We start from the raw sequence: 23,028 nt of genomic DNA, 5'->3' as shown, positions 1-23,028 counted from the left end.
TTTTCTTTTTCTATAGTTATTTGAATGTTGGAATGCTTAACAAACAATTAAAGCAAAATTTAGAAACTCAATCTCGAGTTCGCATTTTTGATTTTCCTACTGAAGTCCAATGCCAGACTCAATGCACAGTGATCTGACAAATCAGCTGCTATTTTCTTACATTCTAATATTCTAAACCTGTCTTCTTTATTCATGAAAATGAAGTCAATTCTTGTATACATTGAGTGTGGAGCTGAGTAGAATGTGTAGTCCCTCTCTAATGGGTGACATTCTCTCCAGACATCTATAATCCCCAATTCATTTAATGTTGTATTGATGTATCGTGACAAATATGTTTTACTTTTTTCTTACTACTTGAGTCCAAGGTATGATTCAAGACAATATTCCAATCTCCACAACATATCAATCTTCCTTCTGTTTCCAAAGCAACTATGTCAAATACAGAGTTATAAAAGGATTTATCAGATTCGGGTGGAGCATATACATTCAATAATGTAACCATATATTCTTCTAGTTTTCCCGTAACTAATATGTATCTACCTTCACAGTCTTTAATTTCTTTTAGGCCTTCAAATTTTATATCGTTTGATATTAAAATTGCTACTCTTTTACTACCTCCTTTAAATGAACTATAAAATACATTTCTACAACCCAGCTTGCTTAATTTTTGATGCTCTGTATCAGACAGGTAAATTATCTCTGCCTTTTCCTTCTTTAACTTTTTAAGCCATTCACATTTAGAAAGGCAAATCTTTAAATCACTGGTACACATCTTTGACCAAGAAAAAAGATACTGACAGCATGACCGCAACAACACAGCAAACGTTATGAACTCTAACCAAAATATCCAAAACAGTACCACCCGGTAGAAGTCTGGGCCTATAGGTGGCCCTAAGGTCCTGTTGGTAGGGGAGAGGTAAAGCCTCCCACAAAAGGAGGGCCCCTCTGTAGATGTAGACACAAAAAGTCTCCCTTCCATTCTACAATGTCCAATTAACTATAATTCCCCCTTGCCAGCATAATTATTTTCGTAGGACGATTTTTAAAGAGAAGCACACTGCCAAAATCTACATGCTTATCAGTTTTAGTGGTGTTTATATAGGTACATTTGTCCAATACTTTTACAATTTGTTTATATGAAATTATCTTAGTAGGCAAATACCAAGTAATTAATTTAGTACAAATTATTATTTTATTTATTATTTAAATATTTAAGTGTATTTATTTATTTCCCTTTCAGCAGCTACCTCTCTTCAAAACTCCTGTAGCCGCTCTCTCGCTCTCTGTCCTGCAGATCTGCTTCATGTATCCCGCGTCTGCATGCGTACCCATGTGCAGGCCTGTTGAATCCTCTGCTGCACCTCGTCTTCCCTCTCCGTAAACCCAGTCGTCACATTGAGACCCCTTTTCCTCATTTCTTCAGCTGCATCTTGTGGATTTCCACATGTTCTGGTCCCGTCTGTCTAGTGGATTTTAATCTTCGTCATTGGTGTCTGAAATTTGATGCTGTTTTCTTTTAGCACCTTCTTTATGCCTCCATAAGCTTTTCGTTTTTGAACCACATCATGGGTGTAATCATGATCAAAGAATATTGGCTTTCCATCCATTTTCAAGCGCTTCTGCCAAGCTTTCTTCAGAATCGACTCCTTCGTGCCAAACTGGAGAAAGTTCACAATGATAAACCGTGGTGTCACTCCGTGAGTTGGTCTTTCAGCTAAAGCCCTATGTGCGCATTGAATCTTGAGCTGGGTCCCTGCGGGCAAATCCAACTCTCTCCACAGCAGCTCCTCTACATGGGGGGGGGGGGGGGGGGGGGCTGCTGCACTTAGTTTCTCCTTGACCTTTCCTCCAAGTCCGTCAGTTTGTCTTTTAACATCTTTTGTTCCTTCAGAAGCATTGGGAAGATTTTTTTAACTTCAAAATTCCACTCTTAAGTTTCACAAATACGCGTTTGTGCTTCTTTGATAGCCACTGTTCCTGTAACTTCTTATTGTCAAGTTTGTTTATTTCAGCTCTGAATGCATGAAATTCGTTCTTGATATCAGCCTTCACTTCTTTAAATGAGGCAAATCCATTTATTTCCTGCTTTAAATCTATTGTTACCAGTCCTGGTAGCATCTCCTGCCACGTTGGGGCGTTAGCCGCTAGCATGTTAGCATTGATGCACGCCACGTTTTCCTCACTTTCCACTTCTTGTTCCAGTGTTTTGTTTCGGGCACATCGAGTTAGTCGTCCTTGTTTGTCTCCTCCACGCATTCCGCTTTTTAGTTGTTGAATTCAGTTGTCTTAGTTGCTAAGAGGGATTTAATTTGCTATATACTGGCAAGAGAATAGAATTAGGCTGCCAACTCTCTCGATGCCCACCCGGAAGTCCTCCCACACTGTAGGATTTTGAATGAATTAATTGTTCAATTCCTCATTAAAATAAGTAATTGGTCACCTACAAACAAGCAAGATTTCTGGCTCTCACTGACCTGTAACTTCTTTAAGAGGCTCCTCGGTCCTCCACTAGTTACCTGTATTAATGGTACCTGTTTGAACTCATTATCAGTATAAAAGACACCTGTCCAGAGCCTCAAACAGTCAGACTCCAAACTACACTATGGCCAAGACCAAAAACCTGTCAAAAGACACCAGAAACAAAATTGTAGACCTGCACAAGTCTGGGAAAACTGAATCTGCAATAGGTAAGCATCTTGGTTTGACGAAATCCACTGTAAGAGCAATTATTAGAAAATGGAAGACATACGAGACCACTGATAATCTCCCTCGATATGGGGATTCACACAAGATCTCACCCCGTGGGGTCAAAATGATCACAAGATGAGTGAGCAAAAATCCCAGGGACCTAGTGAATGACCTGCAGAGAGCTGGGACCAAAGTAACAAAAGCTACCATCAGTAACACACTACGCCACCAGGGACTCAAATCCTGCTTAAATCCCCCTGCTTAAGCCAGTACATGTCCAGGCCCGACTGAAGTTTGCTAGAGAGCAAAAAAACTCACGCATTCTTTCTTCTCCAAACACAACAGGTTGGGTTGCATCCAAAGAACGGCATACTTACTGTAAAGCATGGGAATGGAAACATCATGCTTTGGGGCTGTTTTTCTGCAAAGAGACCAGGATGATTGATCCGTGTAAAGCAGAGGTGTCACATTTTCACTGAGGGCCACATTACCAAAAGGGCTGCTCTCAAAGGGCCAGATGTAAAATAAATCTAAGTACTTTAACTTCTTAATTAACCATTTCTGTATTTATTACTTTAAGTTACAAATATTGCATACACATTTGCCTAGATGTAAAAATATGGCTCTGTAACTGTGTATCTCCTGATAAAATGACATTTTAAGACCTTTTTAATTTACCCTGTCGATGGCCACATAAAATGATGTGGAGGGCCACATTTGGCCCGCGGGCCTTGAGTGTGACACATGGTGTAAAGGATTGAGTGAAAACCTCCTTCCATCAGCAAGGGCATTGAAGATGAAACGTGGCTGGGTCTTTTAACATGACAATGATCCCAAACACACCATCTGGGCAACGAAGGAGTGGCTTTGTAAGAAGCATTTCAAGGTCCTGGAGTGGCCTAGCCAGTCTCCAGATCTCAACCCCATAGAAGATCTTTGGAGGGAATTGAAAGTCCATGTTGCCCAGCAACAGCCCCAAAACATCACTGCTCTAGAGCAGAGGTCCCCAACCATTTTTGCACCACGGACTGGAATAACGTAGGTTTTATTTTCACGGGCCGGCCTTCTATGCGTGGCAGATAAATATGGCAAAAATAAGTTGAGTGCATAAAAAATACAACTCACCATACCGCTACATCAGTGGATGCTTGTTTCTTCTTTCCTTCTTGCTCATGTTTGTTTTTTTCAAAAAAATCTAGATCTTATCTTTTAATCCCATGTGCTTAGTCTCCATGTGCCAAAGCAGTTTTGAAGGCTTCATTGCCTCATTTGCTCCCCCCCCCCCCCATATTATGCAGCGCAGACTCTGTGCGTGAGATTCACCTGTGGTGACAAACCCATATTTTAAGTAGGACTCCCGGTGTTGTCTGTTAAATTTAGCTTTCTTTTTCTCGGAGGTCGTAGTCTCCTCTTCTGGCTCCTCAGTGGGCCTTTTCCCCTTAGTTAAAAAGCTCTCCAAAGACTTTTGGTTTGGCTCATTTTCACTAGCTTGTGGCTCTACTTTTGGGCGACGTGTCTGATGTACGTGATACGTCATTGCGGAGGACAAGAGCAGATAATATACTTGCCACTACATCAAATAGATTTCTGTGGCGATTTCCTATCAGGATTTTCATTATATATCAATGGACAAGCCTATTAGCACGTCATGAGGGACGGGTGAAAGTTACGTCGAAGAAGATGCAGTCGCTGATAAATTATTAACCATTTTTGTGTGGCCCGGTAACAAATATGGCCCAAACTACCAGCAACAATGTGTGAAAACCTTGTTGAGACTTACAGAAAACATTTGACTCTGTCATTGCCAACAAAGGGTATACAACGAAGTATTAAGATGAACTTTTATTATTGACCAAATGCTTATTTTCCACCATAACTTGCAAATACATTCTTTAAAAATCAGACAATGTGATTTTCTGGACTTTTTTTCTCATTCTGTCTCTTATAGTTGAAGTATACCTATGATGAAAATTACACGCCTCCCTCATCTTTTTAAGTGGGAGAACTTGCACAAATGGTGGCTGACTAAATACTTGTTTGCCCCACTGTACTTCTTCCACGACAGCCAGTTAGTGATTTGTATCAGTGACTATGCAGTAACACAGTTTAGCAGTAACCTTTAAAGAAAAACCTTTTTTAAAGCCGACAGCAGTGAACTTTTCTGTCTAGAGACAAAAATCTCACCTGGTGTCGTCGGTGTCATCTCCGACTTCATCGTCCGCATCGTGCTCCGTGTGCTCCATTGCAGCATCGTTTGTGTTCTGCTCCCGAGTCGGCGCAGCAGGGCCGTTGTTGTTGGGATGAGACGAAACGCTCTGCTCCAGTTTGTGATCTGTGGAGTGGGGCCGTTCAAAGTCACTGTTTAACCAAACGCATTCAGCCATGTGTGTGTTTCTATGGGACTAACATGATTTGTAAACCGTCAGAGGCTGAACTGAAACATAAAAATATACCTTGAGCGTCTGCAGCTTCTGGCTTCTTTGTGTCTTTTTTGAACATCCTTTTCAACTGAATTAAAAAATATATATAAATATATTTTAGAAGTAAAAATAGCACAAGAGGATTTGAGCCCATTTAACCAGAATTCTGTGCAGCACTCACATTTCTGACCATGGGGTCGTCAGGCAGGGTGTTGCCACCCTCGGGTCCCTCGCAGGTGACCCGTGTGGTGTCGCCTTTGGCCGGAAACACATACAGTGCTCGCTCCCCCAGCTGCCTCTGCGTGTGGTCATAGTAACCCAGCCTCTTCACCCTGGACCAACGACATCACAGTGTTTCAAAGGTTCCTATATTAGTGACTCTTAAAAGGTTAGTCATGTTCTAATGCTATTCCCTCCTCCAAAACAGACCTGGAGTTGTGTTTTGTTTCATTTACACATGTTTGGAGATGTAGACAGTCTAATAAAGGGTTACTCAAAGCTCAAAATGCTCTGTTCCACCTTGTGATGTCATGAAATGGTAGTTTCCAAGCATAGACTATATATTGCCTAAATTGGCCGCTATAACTGCCTTGATGAGCTTCATTTCACTGTGTAAAAGAATGTTTCCAAGTTAACAGCTTCTTTTACCTTTAGTTCAGTAGAGATTACAAATAATTCTAGTGAAGGTGTATAGAGTTTAAAAACACAGTGGAGCACTTCCTGTATTACCACATGATGACACTACAAGGTGGAATAGAGTGTTTTTAGTTTTAAACACACAAACCCTGCATATTTAGGCTGAGTTCTTCTCTCAAACATGTGTGATTGAAACAAAACAACTTCAGGTCTGTTTGTGACAGAACAGAGATCACAAAATGGCGTAATATGGGTCCTTTAAATCAAACCTGTCTGTGGAGGTTATGCAGATGACATCACTGCCTTGGAACTGTAGTGAGTGGCAAAGGTGTTTTCCATTTTTGTCACTAAAATGGTGCAGTGTGCGTGATCATTTTCATGTATTCCTTTGATTTTAGTAAAGTAACTGTACTCAATAACATCAAACGAAAGTAACTGTAAATCTGGTGCTCAGAAGACGCATTTTCGGTAAATGTGTTTAGTAACTTCCCAACACCGCCTGCAGGTGGCACATTCACAGCTGTTAGAAATACTATTAAATTTTGAGGCAGCGTGCGTGCCTATGTATGTATGTGGAGTAAAACCATAGACTATATTATATATATATATATATATATATATATATATATATATATATATATATATATATATATATAGACACAGTTAACCTGCTAGTCGCTGTGTTCCAAGCAGAAAGTGATCAGGGGCACGCTTCCAGCTCCATTGACTGCTCTCAGACTCTCAGACTCGTCATTTTGCTCTTAAATGTTTGTTTTAACCCGCTCTACATGATTCTGGAGTTTTTATTTCACTATTGTGTCTGTAATGTATGGAATTAAGAACTCTAGCCACTCTGCTTTGTTAAAAAATATTTAGTACTTTTTTCTTTACTATAATCCCATCTTACTTCATATATTTCATGTCTTCTGTTTGTATATAACATGCAGAAAGTAGCAAAAATTTAAAAATAAAAAAATATATATTGAATGATGTATGATTGTATGTGTCTATGTATGTGTATATGTGCCCCTGACCTGCAGAGATTTTCCTGGGTGATCGTGGACGGTGGGGGATGAAGGCTGTCAAAGCATTTGCGAGAGACACTCTTGGTGATCCACGTTACTTTCATCTCAACCACTTTTACCTGAGAAAACAACAGCATTATTCATTTAACCCACAAGGTCAGGCCGCACCTCCAACACCACCTACCACCACCCTGTTTAAACCAAAATGTAAACAAATGCCCTGTCAACGCCTTACCTCTTCCACCACGACCCTGAACTTGCACTTTCGGCTGAGGACCGGCTTCACCCCCGAGAGCCACTGCACATTAGAGAAGACTTTGGCCGGACCAATCAAAACCTGGCCCGGGTAGAAACCATATGCTTCATCAAAGAATAGCCCCTGAGAGAGAGACATAAAGAGAGACAGGTAAAGAGAGACAAAGAACTGTGAAAAGAGGAGCTGCAGCATGTAGTGAACACACAGGAGCATACCGAGTCACTGATGTGAGGGCAGACATCGTACAGCTTTGCTCCATCCTCCACACTCATTGAGCACCTGCAGAATGAACACACACGTAAACATACACATGTAAATGCACGCAAACGCACGCAAATGCACACAAACACACAATCATTTCAAATTATGCCAAAACCACATATGAATGCAGAGCCCACATAAATACTAATATACATGCATTAAGACTAGAGTTATTCCGATACCGACACAGTTACAAACCATAGTCTGTATAAAGACTGGACTAAGTTAGTGTGACGTCACCCGCAGTGTTTGGCTCCAGTCAAATGGTGACTAGCTCATGAGGCTAGCAGTTATAGCAGCTAATTTGGAGCAGAGTTATAAATTTGGAATTCCGACCGCTAGTATAGCAACCCAAGAGCCAATCTGGAGCGAGGCTGTTGAAGGCAACGCCCCTTCCCTCCACACTGCTGGTTTAGCAGGGACACTTGGCAACACTGTCAATCAAACCTGTTGCTAACACTAGCAGGAGTGACCACAGGGAACCGAGGTGCCCGATTTGTCTGTTATTAATTAATCATATCTTGAGTTACAGACACAATAACAAAATAAAAAAGATCATGTAGAGCAGGTTAATACGAACATTAAGACCAGGGTGACAGTTTTTCAACGTAAAGTGAATTGGAGCCAGAGTCAATTGAAACGGAAGCGTGTCCATGATCGCTTCCTATTTATATACAGTCTATGGTACAAACTAATGAAACATCTACTTAGAACAACCCCTTACTTCTCTAATAATGATGATAATTCAACATAAAAAGTACTAATATTGAAATTGTCAAAAGCTCCGATACCGCACACTTTTCAGGTATCGTTTCGGCAAGTGTTTAGACCAAATCACCGAACTGATAACACTGTATTATCCAGAATGAGACCTGCAGACGCGAGCACGGCTGCTGTTGATATCTGAGGCTAATGCTAACACTAGTGCTCAGAGCAGGTTAAACGCAGTCTGTGAAGGCTCTGCAGACACTTAAAACGCGCTAATGATGACAGAAAAGACATTTGTGTTAGCTCTGTGATACCTTCCTTTAGCCTTTGGAGTGGATGTTGAAATTAGTAAAACAACTATGGCGAGTGCAGCCCAGCGACAGCACTAACATGGCAGGTGCAAAGCTACCACAACGGCAGCAGCACTAATAAAATCAAAAACGTTTTACATGGAAAAAAGCTCTAGTCAAACCCGGTTACGATATTTTTCCCCAGTGGCAGCTGTAAAACCGTAAATCTGACAACACTGGTATCAGTATCGGATTACCCCCCAAAAAGGTATCAGAATAAAACAAATGGAGACTCCACCTGGCTCCATTCGAGAGCTTGAGGATGATGTGATTGGTCAAATCGTAAACCTTTCCCAGCCAGCAGTCGTATGCAATGCAGTCTCCGTACATGAAAGACTGCAAAAGGGTCACAATTTTAGTACAAACAAGAGCTGTGTCCGAGTCTTTACATGAAATCCAGTTTGACAGAAACGTGTGAGATTATTATGAGTTCGTAAACGCACTGGATTCCAAAAAAATTTGTCTGAGATGTGGAAATGATCACTCTGTTAACAGCTCAAGCTAAAGCAGCTAGCAACTTTACACCATAACAGTTTATTTAAGAGTGTTCTATTCACAATCAGGATCAACAGCGTGATAAACCAGCGTTTCTATCTGCTTCATTCAGTCGTGTTGTGTCCAGTTAAAGACCTGTCTCTGTATGCTGTTGTTTTTCTGACTCTCGCAATGCATCATGGTCTATAGTGACCATTCTAGTGACCACTGATCCCAAGTACTCTTCAAGGTGCATTCCAGAAAATTTTGAGTGCACTACTTTTTCACCAAGTGGACATTCAGACACCACTAAACACACATGAGCACTTACCCAGATGTGCTGCAAATCTCTGCTGTTCACGGGATACAGTACACAGTTTGTTCCCACGAGTTTCACCGCACACTCTATGTCGATGTTCGTTACCATGCCGCACTGGTTGTCCTGGAAACACGCAACTTAGCAACTTAGCAAAAGACGAAGTTTAAATCTGTCAACTGGACAAATCATTGTAAGAGTGAAGACATTTTGCTGCTTCTCCAGTTCTGGTTAGATTGCTGGTGGAGTTTCCAGCTGAAAGTGGAGACAACAGATGTTTACAGTTTGAGTGTAGTTAACCCCTCCCTTCAGATAGATATAAGGCAGTGGCCACCAGCAATCTAACCAGCTGACATTTTTAAACTTCGTCTTCTGCTATGGATCAGACCCGGATGACTGAGAGTTTACACAGTCAACTTAGCAAGTTAGCAACTTAGCGGGGGCAAGAACAATTATTCCACATTGATTACATTATGTTTTATTACAAAATATTCAAAAAGTAAAAGGTTAAATATGATTGGCATGTAGACTGTAGAGATGTCATCTGTAATATATATATATATATTTTTTTTTAAATGAACACTTATAATATCTGCACTAAACTGAACACTTTATAATACCAGTCACTTTAATAAGTCATGTTTGCACTGTTGTTTGATGCTGCTGTTGTATATATTTTTCTACCTTTAAGTATTTTATTTTATTTTTAAGTATATCTTTTTTAACTTTGTGCATGCCCTTATTTGTATTTGTATTTATTCAGTGTGGTTTTATGTTGCACTTTACCACCGCAGTAAGTTCCTAATTTGTGAACTGTGTCCACAGACGATGGCAATAAAAGTCTTCCGATTCTGATTAAATATGACTGGCTTGTAGAATGTGTGATGTCATCTGTGTTAAATATGATTGGCCTGTAGTAAATCTAATCAAGGCTGTTGTGAGTTTATTTAAACTTCACAGTGGAGCTTTAAGTCTTTTTTTTGTTGTTGTTTTATTTATTTATTTATTTTTACACGGCTTAAACCACATCACATCGTCAGTGTTGCAATATACATACGTTGGAGTTGTTTCTTCTCACTATGTCTCGAATAACAATGGATCTGTCTTCAAGTTTTAGCTGCAAGAGACAAAAGCAAACAAACATTGATTGAAAAGTTATAGCTGGTAAGTCTCACAAAAACATCACTTCAAACTTCTAAAGGAACTTGTAGAGTCTTTGAGAAGAACTCAAAGATTGAATGAAACAAAACAATCCTAAACTGAAAACACTCAGTTTGACCTTGTGATGTCATAATTCATGTGGTAAAACACAAAGTGGTCCACTGTGTTTTTAAACTCCACACACCTTCACTCGAATCATTTGGATGATTTTAGCCCTGGAATTGCCCATTTCTGCTGAACTAAAGGTACAATGAGCTGTTAGCTTAAACTAACACTTCATGACACAAGGTAGAACAGAGCATTTTGAGCTTTGGAGATGTAGACATACTAATAATAAAGTGTTACTCAACCATGTGTGAATGAAACAAAACACATCTTCAGGTCTGTTTTTGAGGAGGGAACAACATTATAAACACAGCTTTGAGCTCACAAGAGTCACTTTTTGTATAATATAGGACCATTAAGGATCTGCCGATGTCAACCGATACCAGAGCAGAGACTGAAAACGAGATTCATTTCCTTTAAACAAACATTTGGATTTTTTTTTTTTTTATGTAGCTGTAACAACAGAACACCTTGCTACAAATAAAAGTTTAAACATTATGAGACTTTAAGGGTCCGACTGCAACTAAGAAATTGTCTCATTCCATCAGTTTGTGTCAAACCAGAATATCGGCTGAATAGATATTTGGAAGCCGATATCCTATACCAGAATTGGATCATTAGACCATTACAACAGAAGCAATCCATCACAGCCACAGAGTAAACCTGCAGAGTCAGCACAGGAGATTGAAAATCTTATTATCGACACTGAAACTAGTATCGAAACTAGATACTCAATGTTTGATACCAAAAAACGTCCCACTGACAGGACAGAAATGAATCTTTTCTGAATATATTTAGAATGATGTCCAGCTGTATCCTTCACAAGTATAAGACACATAGACTAGTATATGCCCATGGACCACTATGAACCTACCTGGACCAATGAGGAATGACACAGATATAAGACACCTGGGAATAGAAAACTAAGTATACAGTGGAGAACACACAGTATATTGTCTAAAGAAAGTTTTATTATCGTTGTGGTATCGGTATTGACTCTAGTCCAGTTAGTATCGAAATGGAGTTCGAAATTTTGGAGTGTTGTCACAATACTAACACCATCATTTTGTGCCACTTCATTCTAGTAATTTATAATGCCAATGATAATAATGCTTTTTCTCTGTCATTACCACAGTAGTACTGGGCTGTAACCCTAACGCTTTGAATTCTAGATTCTGGGAGGAGACAGCAGGTTGTGTGAGTGCACAGGGGGCCACCATGTTTCCTGTCATTTCTTAATGAGCCCTGACTCTCAGCAGACTAGGGATGGGATCATATTAAAATTTAGACTCACGATTATTGTGACCAAAATAATTGTGATTGAAAGCGCCACATGACTTCAGTTCCCTCACGTGACTGCCTCAACCAATCATGTGTTAATAGCGCTCCTCTCCCGCCAGAACTGGGAGTAAAGCGCAACAGGACAGCTGCACAGGTATCATGTCTTCGCTAGTTTTGCAATAAATAATGCCATCCATGCCCTAAAACCTCCGCTACGTGTTCTAAACTCGTAGGAGCCTCTACCACCATCACTGACGCTGGGTAAAGCCCTCTGATACCGATACAAACAGGGGATTTAATGAGTCTGCTTGTTGTTTGTTTGCTACGGACCATTAGCATTACAGTAGAGCATCTTGCACCATGGGTTCACCTGTCAATATATCGCGGTGCATTGTTGTGATAATGTGGACAATTTATAAGCTCATTGCAAGATAATTTTGTTCCTTGGCTAAAGCAACTTCAAGCCAAGTGGTTATATTTCGGTTTCAACAGTTTATCCAATGCACTGTCTGTGTAGACCCTCAATCGTCCAGGTCTGATCCATAGCAAACAACGAAGTTAAATCTGTCAACTGGACAAATTTTGTAGGAGTGAAGACGTTTCGCTGCTCATCCAAGCCGCTTCTTCAGTTCTGGTCACAATGCTGGTGGCCCCTGCCTTTAAATCTATCTAAGGAGAGGGGCTAACTACACTGAAACTGTAAACAGCTATTGTCTCACGTTTCAGCTGAGACTAACCTATTCAGCCCTTAACGACCTTACTACTGTTCTCATTGTTCTGGGCCTGAGGATGGAGTTGTAGATGGGAGAGAGATTCTGTCTCAGGCCCCCATTTCTGTTTCAGGAAGGATTCTCTTTCCTAACAAAAATAGCTTCTTTAACTCCTCTCTCAAACCAAAGATAGTGAAGTTCAGATCTTAGCCAGAGAAAAGAAATGGTTTGAGAGAGGAGATAAAGCATTAAAAAAATGCCACAAATGATAACTGCGGACCTTTTTATCGCAATTAGCGATATTACCGTATATCGTAATCGATTGTTAACTCTAGCATGAGTGACCTCAGGGAAAGAAGGCACCTGATTTGTCTGTTATTAATTTTTATATCTTGATTTACAGACACAATAGTGAAATAAAACCCCAGGATCATATACAGTGGGTTAATACGAACATTTAAGACCAAAATGACGAAACTGACAGCAGCAGTTAGAGAGAGGGGACACATTTTTCAATGTAAAGTGAACTGGAGTCGATGGAGCTGGAAGCATCACTTCCTGTTTGGAGTGCAGTGGTTAGCAGGTTAGCCATGTCCATTTATATATACAGTCCATGGTTAATATTTATTCTGCACAATCCACTGCTGTGCCAAGAGAATGTGTCAAAGCAACTTCCTCAAACTTTGTTCCACTTAAAAACACAACAAGTCACAAGTTCAAGAGGATATTTCCCTTATTTTTACTACTTTCTACATTTTATACACAAACAGAAGGCATCAATTATAAGAAGTACGACGTCTTCACAGCAAAAATTTGTGTGTGGAGTTTGCATGTTCTTCCTGATCATTGAGGTGCGTCCCGGGCGCCCATGCTCCTGACAGGATTACCCAGCGGCACTGACAGATGGGTCAATGGACAAGTTTCCTCGTGGGGACTTAGTGTACACAGGGTCCATTTTTGTGTTGTTTCCATTTTTAATTAAAACTGTTTCCCATCATGCAGCAGTTGGCATTTCTCAAATCACAGGACGCTGAGACATAGTGGTTTCTTTTCTGTCACTTTTGTCAAGTCTGCATTTCCTCCCTCTGTCCTCTTTTCACACAGGAGTGCATGACTTCCACTGATGGAGGATTTAAAACACTGGGTAATCTCAGTTTGTTAGACTCGGCTTTGAAAGTTGCTGGATGCTGCCTTTAACCTGACTGTATTGCTGTAACCAACAATACGATTCCTGTGCCTCTGCACCCGTTTTTCAGTTCCTTCTGCAGATCCTCCTGCAGCTCCTCCTGCAGCTCCTCCTGCAGCTCCTCCTGCAGCTCCTCCTGCAGCTCCTCCTGCAGCTCCTCCTGCAGCTCCTCCTGCAGCTCCTCCTGCAGCTCCTCCTCTTCCTCATTCCACGTCAATTACACTGATCAATAGAAGAGCCCATTTGCTTTGACTCTTGCCCTTCCCCAGAGACTGAAGCCCCGACCACGCCTGGATCTTACACACCGATGAGTAGAATACACAGAGATGAGATGAGATGAGATGAGATGAGTGAGTAAGTGAGTGAGAGAGAGAGAGAAGCCCTGACCACGCCTGGATGTGACACACTGAGAGCTGCATCACCACAACGATGAGAATACAGACAGAGAGAAAGAAGAGAGAAAAAGGAGACAGACAGAGAAGCCCCACCTTGTGAAGTCATGAAGTGGTAGTTTTTAAGTTAACAGCTCCTTTTACCTTTAGTTCAGTAGAGATTGGTAATTCCAGGGCTGAAACGATCCAAATGATTCTAGCGAAGGTGTATGGAGTTTAAAAACACAGCGAAGTACTTCCTGTGTTACCACATGATGACATCACAAGGTGAAACAGAATGTTTTTTTCAGTTTGAAAGAGACATAAATATGCAGGATTTGTGTGTTAAATGTGTGAATGAAACAAAACTTCACATCTGTTTGTGATGTGATTAGAAAAGATCAGAAAGGCCCTTTAACCTTAACCTCCTGAGACCAGCAGCAGGAAGAAGAAAAAAATAAAAAATAAATAAAATATTCTAAACATTCTAAGCTGTTAAAAAAATGAATATATAATATTGTTGCTGTTCTTCTTCTAAAAATTCGCATTGTGGCCTAGACAACCCAAAATGTGTAGTCCGCATATGAGGATGCCAGTTCTCAGGAGGATAAAATGGTCGCATATTAAAACTAGACCCAGGCATTGAAACAAGAGAACACTTCATAATCTTCATTAAACTAAAACGGTATGCAGCCAAAGGCCCCAAGAATGAGGACGAGGGCCACCAAGAGGAACCCCAAGAGGGACTCCCAGCCCGGTCCCAGAGGAGGGGGAGAGGAATAATGCCAGACTGGAACAGTGCAAGCGCACACTGCAGTGATAAACAATGGAACTGAAAGAGCCGGATGGAGTTTGAGTAGATCATGTGTGAGTGGCTCAAGAGGAGAAGGCCTGCAGCATCACATCAGACCCATTATCTCAGGGTGAGCCATGGGAGCGGAGGGGAGCGGAGGGGAGCGGAGGGGAGCGGAGGGGAGCGGAGGGGAGCGGAGGGGAGCGGAGGGGAGCGGAGAACGATGAGGTCATTATAAGAACAAATATTTATAAGCCTGATGGCCGCTCCAGTAGCTGCATATGAACTCTGGAGGTAAACAGAGCAGTTTGAAATGGCCACAAAGCAAAAACACCACTTATTACTCCGCCTCTTCTCCTGTAACAGTCTCGTTTTGTGTTGTATTCATAGACTGTTTATATAATTGGACATGGCTAACCTGCTGACTGCCGCGTTCCAAACAAGAAGTGATCATGGGCTGCGCTTCTGGCTCTATTGACCCTGACTCAAATTCACTTTCTATAGAAAAACTGTGGCTCCTCTCTCTAACTGCTGCTGTCAGACTCGCCATTTTGGTCTTAAAATGTTCATATTAACCCACTCTACATTATCCTGGGGTTTGGATTTGCTCTTTGGAATTCCAACCATGAGTATCATAGCAACCAAACATGAAACTCTGCTCCAAATTGGCCCCTATAACTGCTAGCCTCGATGAGCTTCATTTGACTGGAGCCAAATGCTCCAGTCAAATGTGTGACGTCACACTCAGTCCACTTCTTTACAGAAACTGTGGTTATATTTAGGAAATTTAGTGTCTGGGGTGTGAGAGGTCTGGGAGTCCTTACTTAGACTGCTGCCCCCGTGACCTTGCCCCGAAGAAGCAGAAGAACATGGATGGATAGAAAAATGAGAGCGTAAATGGAGGGATAGATGAGAAGTGTTTGTTTACCCCTGACCTTTAATGTTTATGAAAAAACAAAGTCAATTTTATCAGCTTTTACTACGGACAGCTGGAATAATGATGTACTCTTAACTATAAAAAACACTGGCAAGTTGATGATGGTCAGGTTGTTTAGGCTATAATGTGGTGTTTTGGGTCCTATAACGATTATCCAATCCAAATGAGTCTCATTTGGGTTGCCAGTTTAAATGCTGAAATCCAGTTGGTTAAACGGTAAATATTTGCATATTCTTTCCATGTCTGTGTCGAGTTTGCATGTTCTCCCTGTGTCTGTATAGAGTGTGCATGTTCATGTGTGGAATTGCCGTGTTCTCTCTGTATCTATGTGGAGTTTGCATGTTCTTCCTATGTCTGCGTGAGTTTCCTCCGGTTTCCCTCATCAACCCAAAACATGCACAGCAGGTCAAATCCTCCAGCTAAGGTCCTGACCAAGACTAACAACAACATCATTGAGATGGGTCCCTGCGGCACCCGCAATGACACTGAGGGATGGGTCAAATGCACTGAACAAATTTCCTTGCAGGGACATAGTGTACTTCACATGTATACACCACCTTAAAGTGAATGAGTCCTCTCTATGTTACAGATTTAAACTGTACTTAAAGCACATTTAAAGTCAGTTTGTTACAGATTACAAGGACTGAAGGGAACGTTTTAGTCTCATAACTATTTCCACATCACAAGTTTTATAACTTGGGGCAACGTCCATTAATTACATTTTTATTTCCTCATAAATTGACACTGATCTATTAAATATTTGCAGAGGAAATCATTAGACCCATGCACATCATTAGAAGAAGATGCAGACCTGTCCCATGCTCTTTAAATGCACTTATTAGCGAGGAAACACTGAGCCCGCTGGATCAATGCCATTGTCCTGTTTCCTCATTGGAATAATCCAGAGATTTGGGTTTGAATTATGAACCGATCACTGTTTTAAATAAGACCAAATTGGTTCAATGTGGTTGTGTTATAAACACATGCATTTATCTTCCGTTTACTGAAGATGAATGGACATGCCAAAGTGCATTTTACTAACTAGAAGAATAGGGGTGTGCAAAAATATTGAAATATCAATATACGTTTCATTTAATGATACAGTATCGATATCGTGGGCTGCTTTATGTTTATATTGCCAAGAGTATTTTTTTGTATATTTCACCAGATTATTCTGTCATATTTGTGTGGCTTGTTTAGAGGAAAGAATCTCATTTATGCAGAACAATTGACATTTTATTTACATTTTTCTCATTAAAATAGATTTATTTCATATTAAGTTTGGTTTAACAAAGACTTTTAGTATCACAGTTGTGATTTAGTAAATATGTTGTGATCCTTCAGAGCTGTTAAACTGCACATGTCCCTGTTACATGTAAATGTGGATCTCTTATAAAGCTGTGGATGAGTAATGCTGGCCAGTGCAACAATCTGATGCGTTTTTCTAGTTGGAAAAAAATGCATAAAACAAAATGCACTTTGTTATGGTCATTCATCAACAATAAATGGAATATAAATTAAAAAAATTAAAACAAAAAACTATTATTTATTTATTGTGAAAATTAGGTTGATCATCAAGTGTCCCGAAAGCCTTTATTTTTCATTGAATCATATCGAATCAGTTTGAAATATATATCGTATTGTCTCGAATAGGCCACAATACGAGATATCGTATCGTGGCCTATGGATCAAGGTATGTATCGTATTGGCAACTTCTTAATGAAACCCAGCCCTATAGAAGAACACATCAAACTGTTCCATTGGTCAGTGTTATTCATCCACAGCTTATACAAGCTCCAAATGTACATGCAACAGGGACATGTGCAGTTTAACGGCCCTGAAGGACCACAACATATTTACTAAAACACAACTGTGACACTAAAAGTTTTTGTTAAACCACTACCTGTGCAAACTAATATGACATACACATATTTTAAATAATCAAAGCAGTCAATCTATGTATTGCACAAACGAGTTATTTAACACTAAACAAGCCACACAATTGTAGTGCTTTGACAGAATTATTTGGTAAAATACACAAAAAAAAATATATATATATATATATATATATATATATATATATATATATCGATACAGCAGCCCATGATATCCACACTGTGTCATTAAATTAAACAATACAATATATCGATATTTCAATATTTTGGCACACCCCTAATCTTGGTCTGGACTCCCTTAGCTGGACGATTTGACCCCTTGCCTGTTTTGGGTTGATGGGAGAAACTGAGAACCTGTGCAATTAACCTGCTAAATGACCCCGGCTGGGACCTCAGTGGGCTAAGTCCAGTTGCAGTAGATAAAAGAACAAAGGTCAAATGCAGAGAACAAATATGATGGTTTGTCCAAAGAGGTTTCCTTTACATTACAATGGAATGGCTGCTTTACTAGTAAACCAATTATCTTCATTTAAATGTGTATGGTGCCCTGGGGTAAAGGGCACATGTGTTAATGGCACTATTGTCCACCTGCGTGACTCTAGGGCCAGAACTTTACTCATTGAGACAAAAAACAAAGCCCAGCCCAACCAGCCCAAATAGGCATCTTCTGGTCTCATCTCCCAAATGAAAAAACAGCCAAGAGAGACACAGGGCTTTCCAGAGGCTTCACCTTTCACACCTGACAGGGAACATATGTTCTGAATACTCATTTAGGGTAACGGTATTCTGGTACAGTTACTTTTACAAAACGAAAAGAATACCTGGTGATAGTGGATCACACACTTCTGGGCTTAAAGACAAAAATATAAAAACACTGCTCTAATAAAAACACAAGTGTGATTTCGTTTTACTTCATAAATTTAAACACAACTCAAATATTTAGAATATTCTTCCATCACTGACACAGAACAGTGGCACGTGGAAAGAATCTGCTGTTCCAAAATAGACCCTGTAATAATCCTGTAAAAACACATTTAATCACTTTATAATATTGTTTACATTTGTTTGCAAATAAATGATTTGGTCCTAATGTCTTTATTAACAATGTCAGTACAGAAGGTCGAGCCTGGACCACAGCGGTGCCTCTGAGCAGAGCCGGGTCTGTGCAGCTGGACCTGGAGACACACACATTTCACACGGAGCTTTGCTGGAGGATGCTGGTCGACAAAAGGTCAGGCCAAGTCACACCCAGATCAGAGCAGTACAACAACACCGAGCCAAAGATATCAGAGCCTCCACAGACTGCAGATACACGGGACCGGGTCTGAACATGTGTGAGAACAGCTCTGGTCCTCGGGAGTGTGTCTCTGTCTGTCTCTGGTGCAGTCTGTGGAGAGGAGCCAGAGCAGCCTCTGACAGCACAGGCGGACATAAGGCTACATGCTAAAGGCTAACTAGCATGTGAGGCTAGCAGGCTAACGAGCTGCGCGTTTGGGCAGATTACAACGACACGCTCAGCTCAAAATGTTAGCGTTATTTGTGATACTGCACGAGCCTCTAAAGCCACTGGCGGGAGGATTATGTAAACAAGGAGGACGCGTATTGTACCTTTGTCTCTCGGATGTCCTGTTTGCCTCCTTCTGGGTACCACTGCACCCGGACAAACCCCCTGCCCAGCGGACGGTTCGGGCTTTCCACCGCGCTCTCCGTGTCCGAACCACACGGGACCCGTCCTCCGCCTCCACCTCCTCCTCCTCCGCCTCTCCCTCCGCTATCACCGTCCAGGTCCGAGTCCGAGTTCAGATCCTCCTCTCCGTGGATCATCCGCACGAGGCCGAAACGGACCGAGCCGCGGTACCGCCCGGACACCAGGTCATCCGAGAAGAGGAGCCTCTGGGAGCCGTCGGCCGCGGGTGACAGGGCCGTGGAGGGAGGCTCTGAGGCCGGCTCTGAGGCTGGGCTGGCGGCAGGAGAGGGGCCCGTGGGGTCTGAGGCTTCGGGCTCCGCCATCGTTGCTGCCGTTTCAGGGAGTGATGCTCGAGCGGAGGATGACGGAGGAATGAAAAAACAGTCTAGTGGAAGCAGCGGAGCGCACCTATTTTAATAGATCCATGAAGTGCACGTGTTTACGTCGCTACGTAACAAGCCCAGTGATGAAGCGTCATCGCGTGGACAGCTGCACTTTCTGTAAAGATGCGCTGTTACAAAAACATAACAGATCATTTTGACCCCAATTACAATTTGAATATATCAGTTTTGGTACGTGATAAGAATTAGACAGACATCTGATGGAAATTAAATGCATTATTAGGCCTATATTTGGCAAATTTTATATTCGGAAAAATAAATTCTCATGTAATTCTCTATTTTGTCCAGTTTTAATCAAACAAATAGAATCTTTCTTATCCACTATTCCCAAAAGCTTACACAAAAAGTCACATTGACATTTGAACATCTTTGTACACATTTTTCTTTTTTTCACTATGTATGCCTCCCCCTGGTATTCTGTGTATTATATTATGCGTTTCGTATCTTGTCATTATATACACTAAATGACTGCTCGCGAAAAAAATATACTAAAAAAGCGTCATCACGTGCTGCTGTGACGATGACATTATTTGCCACAGGGGGGCAGTGTTCGTCAGGTTTACGTTACAGCCGCGCGACCGTTGGACCGTCACCATTGTGATTAAATATGGCCAAATCGTTGCTTAATAAACATCGCACACATATTACCTGGCAATAGGAAGGGCTATAAAAACCCAACCCTAAGTACAATGTGCATAATCTCTTGTATAAATGTTGATTATTGTCCAAATATGTAATTTTGTGTTTCTGATCTGGCCAGATTTTTCATAGTTTGTTTGGATAAAACTTACTCAAAAGTACATTCGTTTTTAGATTTTTCTTCTACTTAAACTGGTATTACACTTATTTGATGTATGAAAGGAAAAATATGGAAATATGGGAATAAGATAGGAAAATAATAGAGGTAGTTGTGTGAAAAAGGCAAAAGTGCATGCTGATACCTCCTTTATGGCTAAAAAGAAAATAATAATAATAAAAGGCTAGGTGAGTTATAATGGTCTATAATGTGCTTTTTGTAGTTACTCTTAGTAGGATATAATAATATTTCCAAAATATCTCAATAGGACAGTAACAAAAATAATACTTGTTTTGTTCCGGGATATTTCCAGTGCATTTATTTTGAGCCTTTTAAGGTGACAAACAGCTTCCTGCACTTGTTTTTTTTTTCCCCATCTTTAAGAGGATTATGTGAGAAGTGTGATCAGCGCTGGGACTGATCTAACATAGAGTCATATCACATGTCATTGGGACATAAAACAATGAGCGAATGTGACTGAAAGCATTTATTATAAACATCACTGACTGAGAGGAATTAACACAAGTGATGTTCCCTCTGACACGGAGCTTCGAATCACGCCCCAAAACACGGCAGGGTTTTTTTTCTAGAGCACTGCTCCGGAACTTGCTTCAAGTCAACTGATGACGTTTGAACCAATTCACTGCTTTATTCGGACTGAATCAGCTAATTGGTTTGGTTCAATGGGCGGGGCTTTGAAAATCTGACAGGTCTCAGTTGTGTTTAAAATGACTGAAACAAGGCGATGCGTTTCTTATCTGGTCAATACCATTTGGATTGATTTGATTAGCGTTCGTAGTTCTATCGGTTTGCTTTCTTATTGCTTTGCAATGGAACCAACCAGGAAGATATCTCAAGTCTGGGAGCATTTTGAAATGGTGCCGCCGAACACGGTTATTTGTTAACATATTTTTCAACTCTTATTTACACAAAAGAATAAATAAAACAAAGAATAAACCACACACATCTCATTTTTAATTTGCAGGTGGCTTACACTAATAACACGTCATCAATGATGAGGCATTAACGTGCCAAACATGAGGATGGAGTCAGTAGTGCTGTGATAACGTGTCCAGCACCAGGTGAGTGGGCATAATGTTTTCAGTTTCAAGCAATATATATAGTGTCACTTTCATCCTTCACTGCACTTCTGTAAATGTTTATGAGCAATGAGTCCAGGTTTGTGTGTATAAAATGATTATTAAAATGTAATAGTGAGCCTGAATTATACATTGCATCTTTGACACTTAAACCTTTTCCCTGCAGTCTTATTTGCATGGTTTTGTTTCTGCTAAAACAAAATTAATTTATTGTTCCGCTAACTTTTATATTGTAGGGAACAGGAAGCAGGAGCTTGATGAAGCTGTAGTGGACTTCATAGTGAAAGATTCCCAGCCTTTCACTGTGGTGTCTGATCCTGGCTTCCGTGCTCTGGTGGCTAAACTGGATCTGACATACACCCTTCCATCAAGGCAGGCAGTGAAAGCCATGGTGGACAGGAGGTATGTAGAGGAAAAGTTAAAGGCAAAGGCAGCCCTGCAGAATGCTAACAGTGTCAGCCTGACAGCAGACATGTGGACCTCTATCAACATGGATGCGTATTTCGCTGTTACCTGTCATAGCATTCATTCAGGTGAAATCTCCACCACCCTTTTGGGACTTCGGCCGTTTCCTATGAGTCACACAGCAGAGAACATCGCTGGAACTGCTCAAGAGCTTTTAAGGGAATGGGCTCTGGAAGAGAAGATGAAGTGCTTGGTGACTGATGCAGCAGCAGATATGATTGCTGCAGCAAATATTCTACAGGTGCGGCATGCCGTCTGCCTGGCACATGCACTGAACTTAATAGTGAAAAAGTGCATGGATGCTACTCCTGGTCTAGCTAATTTAAGATAAAAAATTAGGTGGATGGTCACTTATTTTAAATCAAGTAACACAGCAAAAGAGAAGCTGCTGCAGATCCAGATGCAAATGGGCTGTCCTGTCACAAAATTAATAATTGAGGTGGACACAAGATGGAATAGCACCCATGAGAAGATGCAGCGGTTTCATGAGCAGAAGGAAGCAGTGGCAGCTGCTCTGTCTACTCTGCCCACAGATTAGCAACCACTGACTGCAAACGAGTGTCCATCCCAGTGCATAATGATCAATGAGGTCACCTTTTCATGCTGCCACTGTAGAGGTCTCACAAGAAAAGAGAATGTCAGGATTAAAAATAATACCGATGATAAAAATGCTGAAGTATTCTTTAACTGAGGTGATTGCACAGAACACAAATGAAATGGCGAAACACCTTGGCATAAACCTAAATAGAATTTTGAATGACAAACTCAGTGGAACAGAGACCACCTTCTCATCAGCATCATTACTTGATCCAAGATTTAAAACACTCGGATTCCAAAGCTCTGCAAATGTCGAGTCAGCTGTGCGCTGGTTAAAATAGGAGTGTGCTGCAATGTTGCAGAATGTGTTCTGTGAAGAGGAGCCATCTACTTCAAGAGCACAGCCAGAACCAGCTGCATCTTCCCAATCCCAACATATATTCCTATAGAATGTGGAGACATTTATTGG

At 40.9% G+C, this 23,028-nt stretch overlaps 1 protein-coding gene across 1 annotated transcript in view; it reads right to left on the bottom strand.

The window, feature by feature from the left end:
* ube2o (ubiquitin-conjugating enzyme E2O) overlaps positions 1–19,710 on the bottom strand; it is a 38,464-nt gene extending 18,754 nt beyond the window's left edge. Inside the window, exons 1-10 of the mRNA XM_055224469.1 lie at positions 19,182–19,710; positions 10,192–10,251; positions 9,150–9,260; positions 8,583–8,680; positions 7,241–7,304; positions 7,005–7,148; positions 6,779–6,888; positions 5,290–5,440; positions 5,142–5,196; positions 4,873–5,020 (exon numbers count right to left, since the gene is read on the bottom strand). Coding sequence (XP_055080444.1) covers positions 4,873–5,020; positions 5,142–5,196; positions 5,290–5,440; positions 6,779–6,888; positions 7,005–7,148; positions 7,241–7,304; positions 8,583–8,680; positions 9,150–9,260; positions 10,192–10,251; positions 19,182–19,583 — 1,343 coding nt within the window. The 5' untranslated portion in view covers positions 19,584–19,710. The remainder of the gene's footprint in view (positions 1–4,872; positions 5,021–5,141; positions 5,197–5,289; positions 5,441–6,778; positions 6,889–7,004; positions 7,149–7,240; positions 7,305–8,582; positions 8,681–9,149; positions 9,261–10,191; positions 10,252–19,181) is intronic.
* Positions 19,711–23,028: the final 3,318 nt, after the last annotated feature.

Source organism: Periophthalmus magnuspinnatus, chromosome 1 (genome assembly GCF_009829125.3).
Source record: "Periophthalmus magnuspinnatus isolate fPerMag1 chromosome 1, fPerMag1.2.pri, whole genome shotgun sequence".
Taxonomy (NCBI): Eukaryota; Metazoa; Chordata; class Actinopteri; order Gobiiformes; family Gobiidae; genus Periophthalmus; species Periophthalmus magnuspinnatus.
This window is presented reverse-complemented; position numbering and strand designations above follow the sequence as displayed.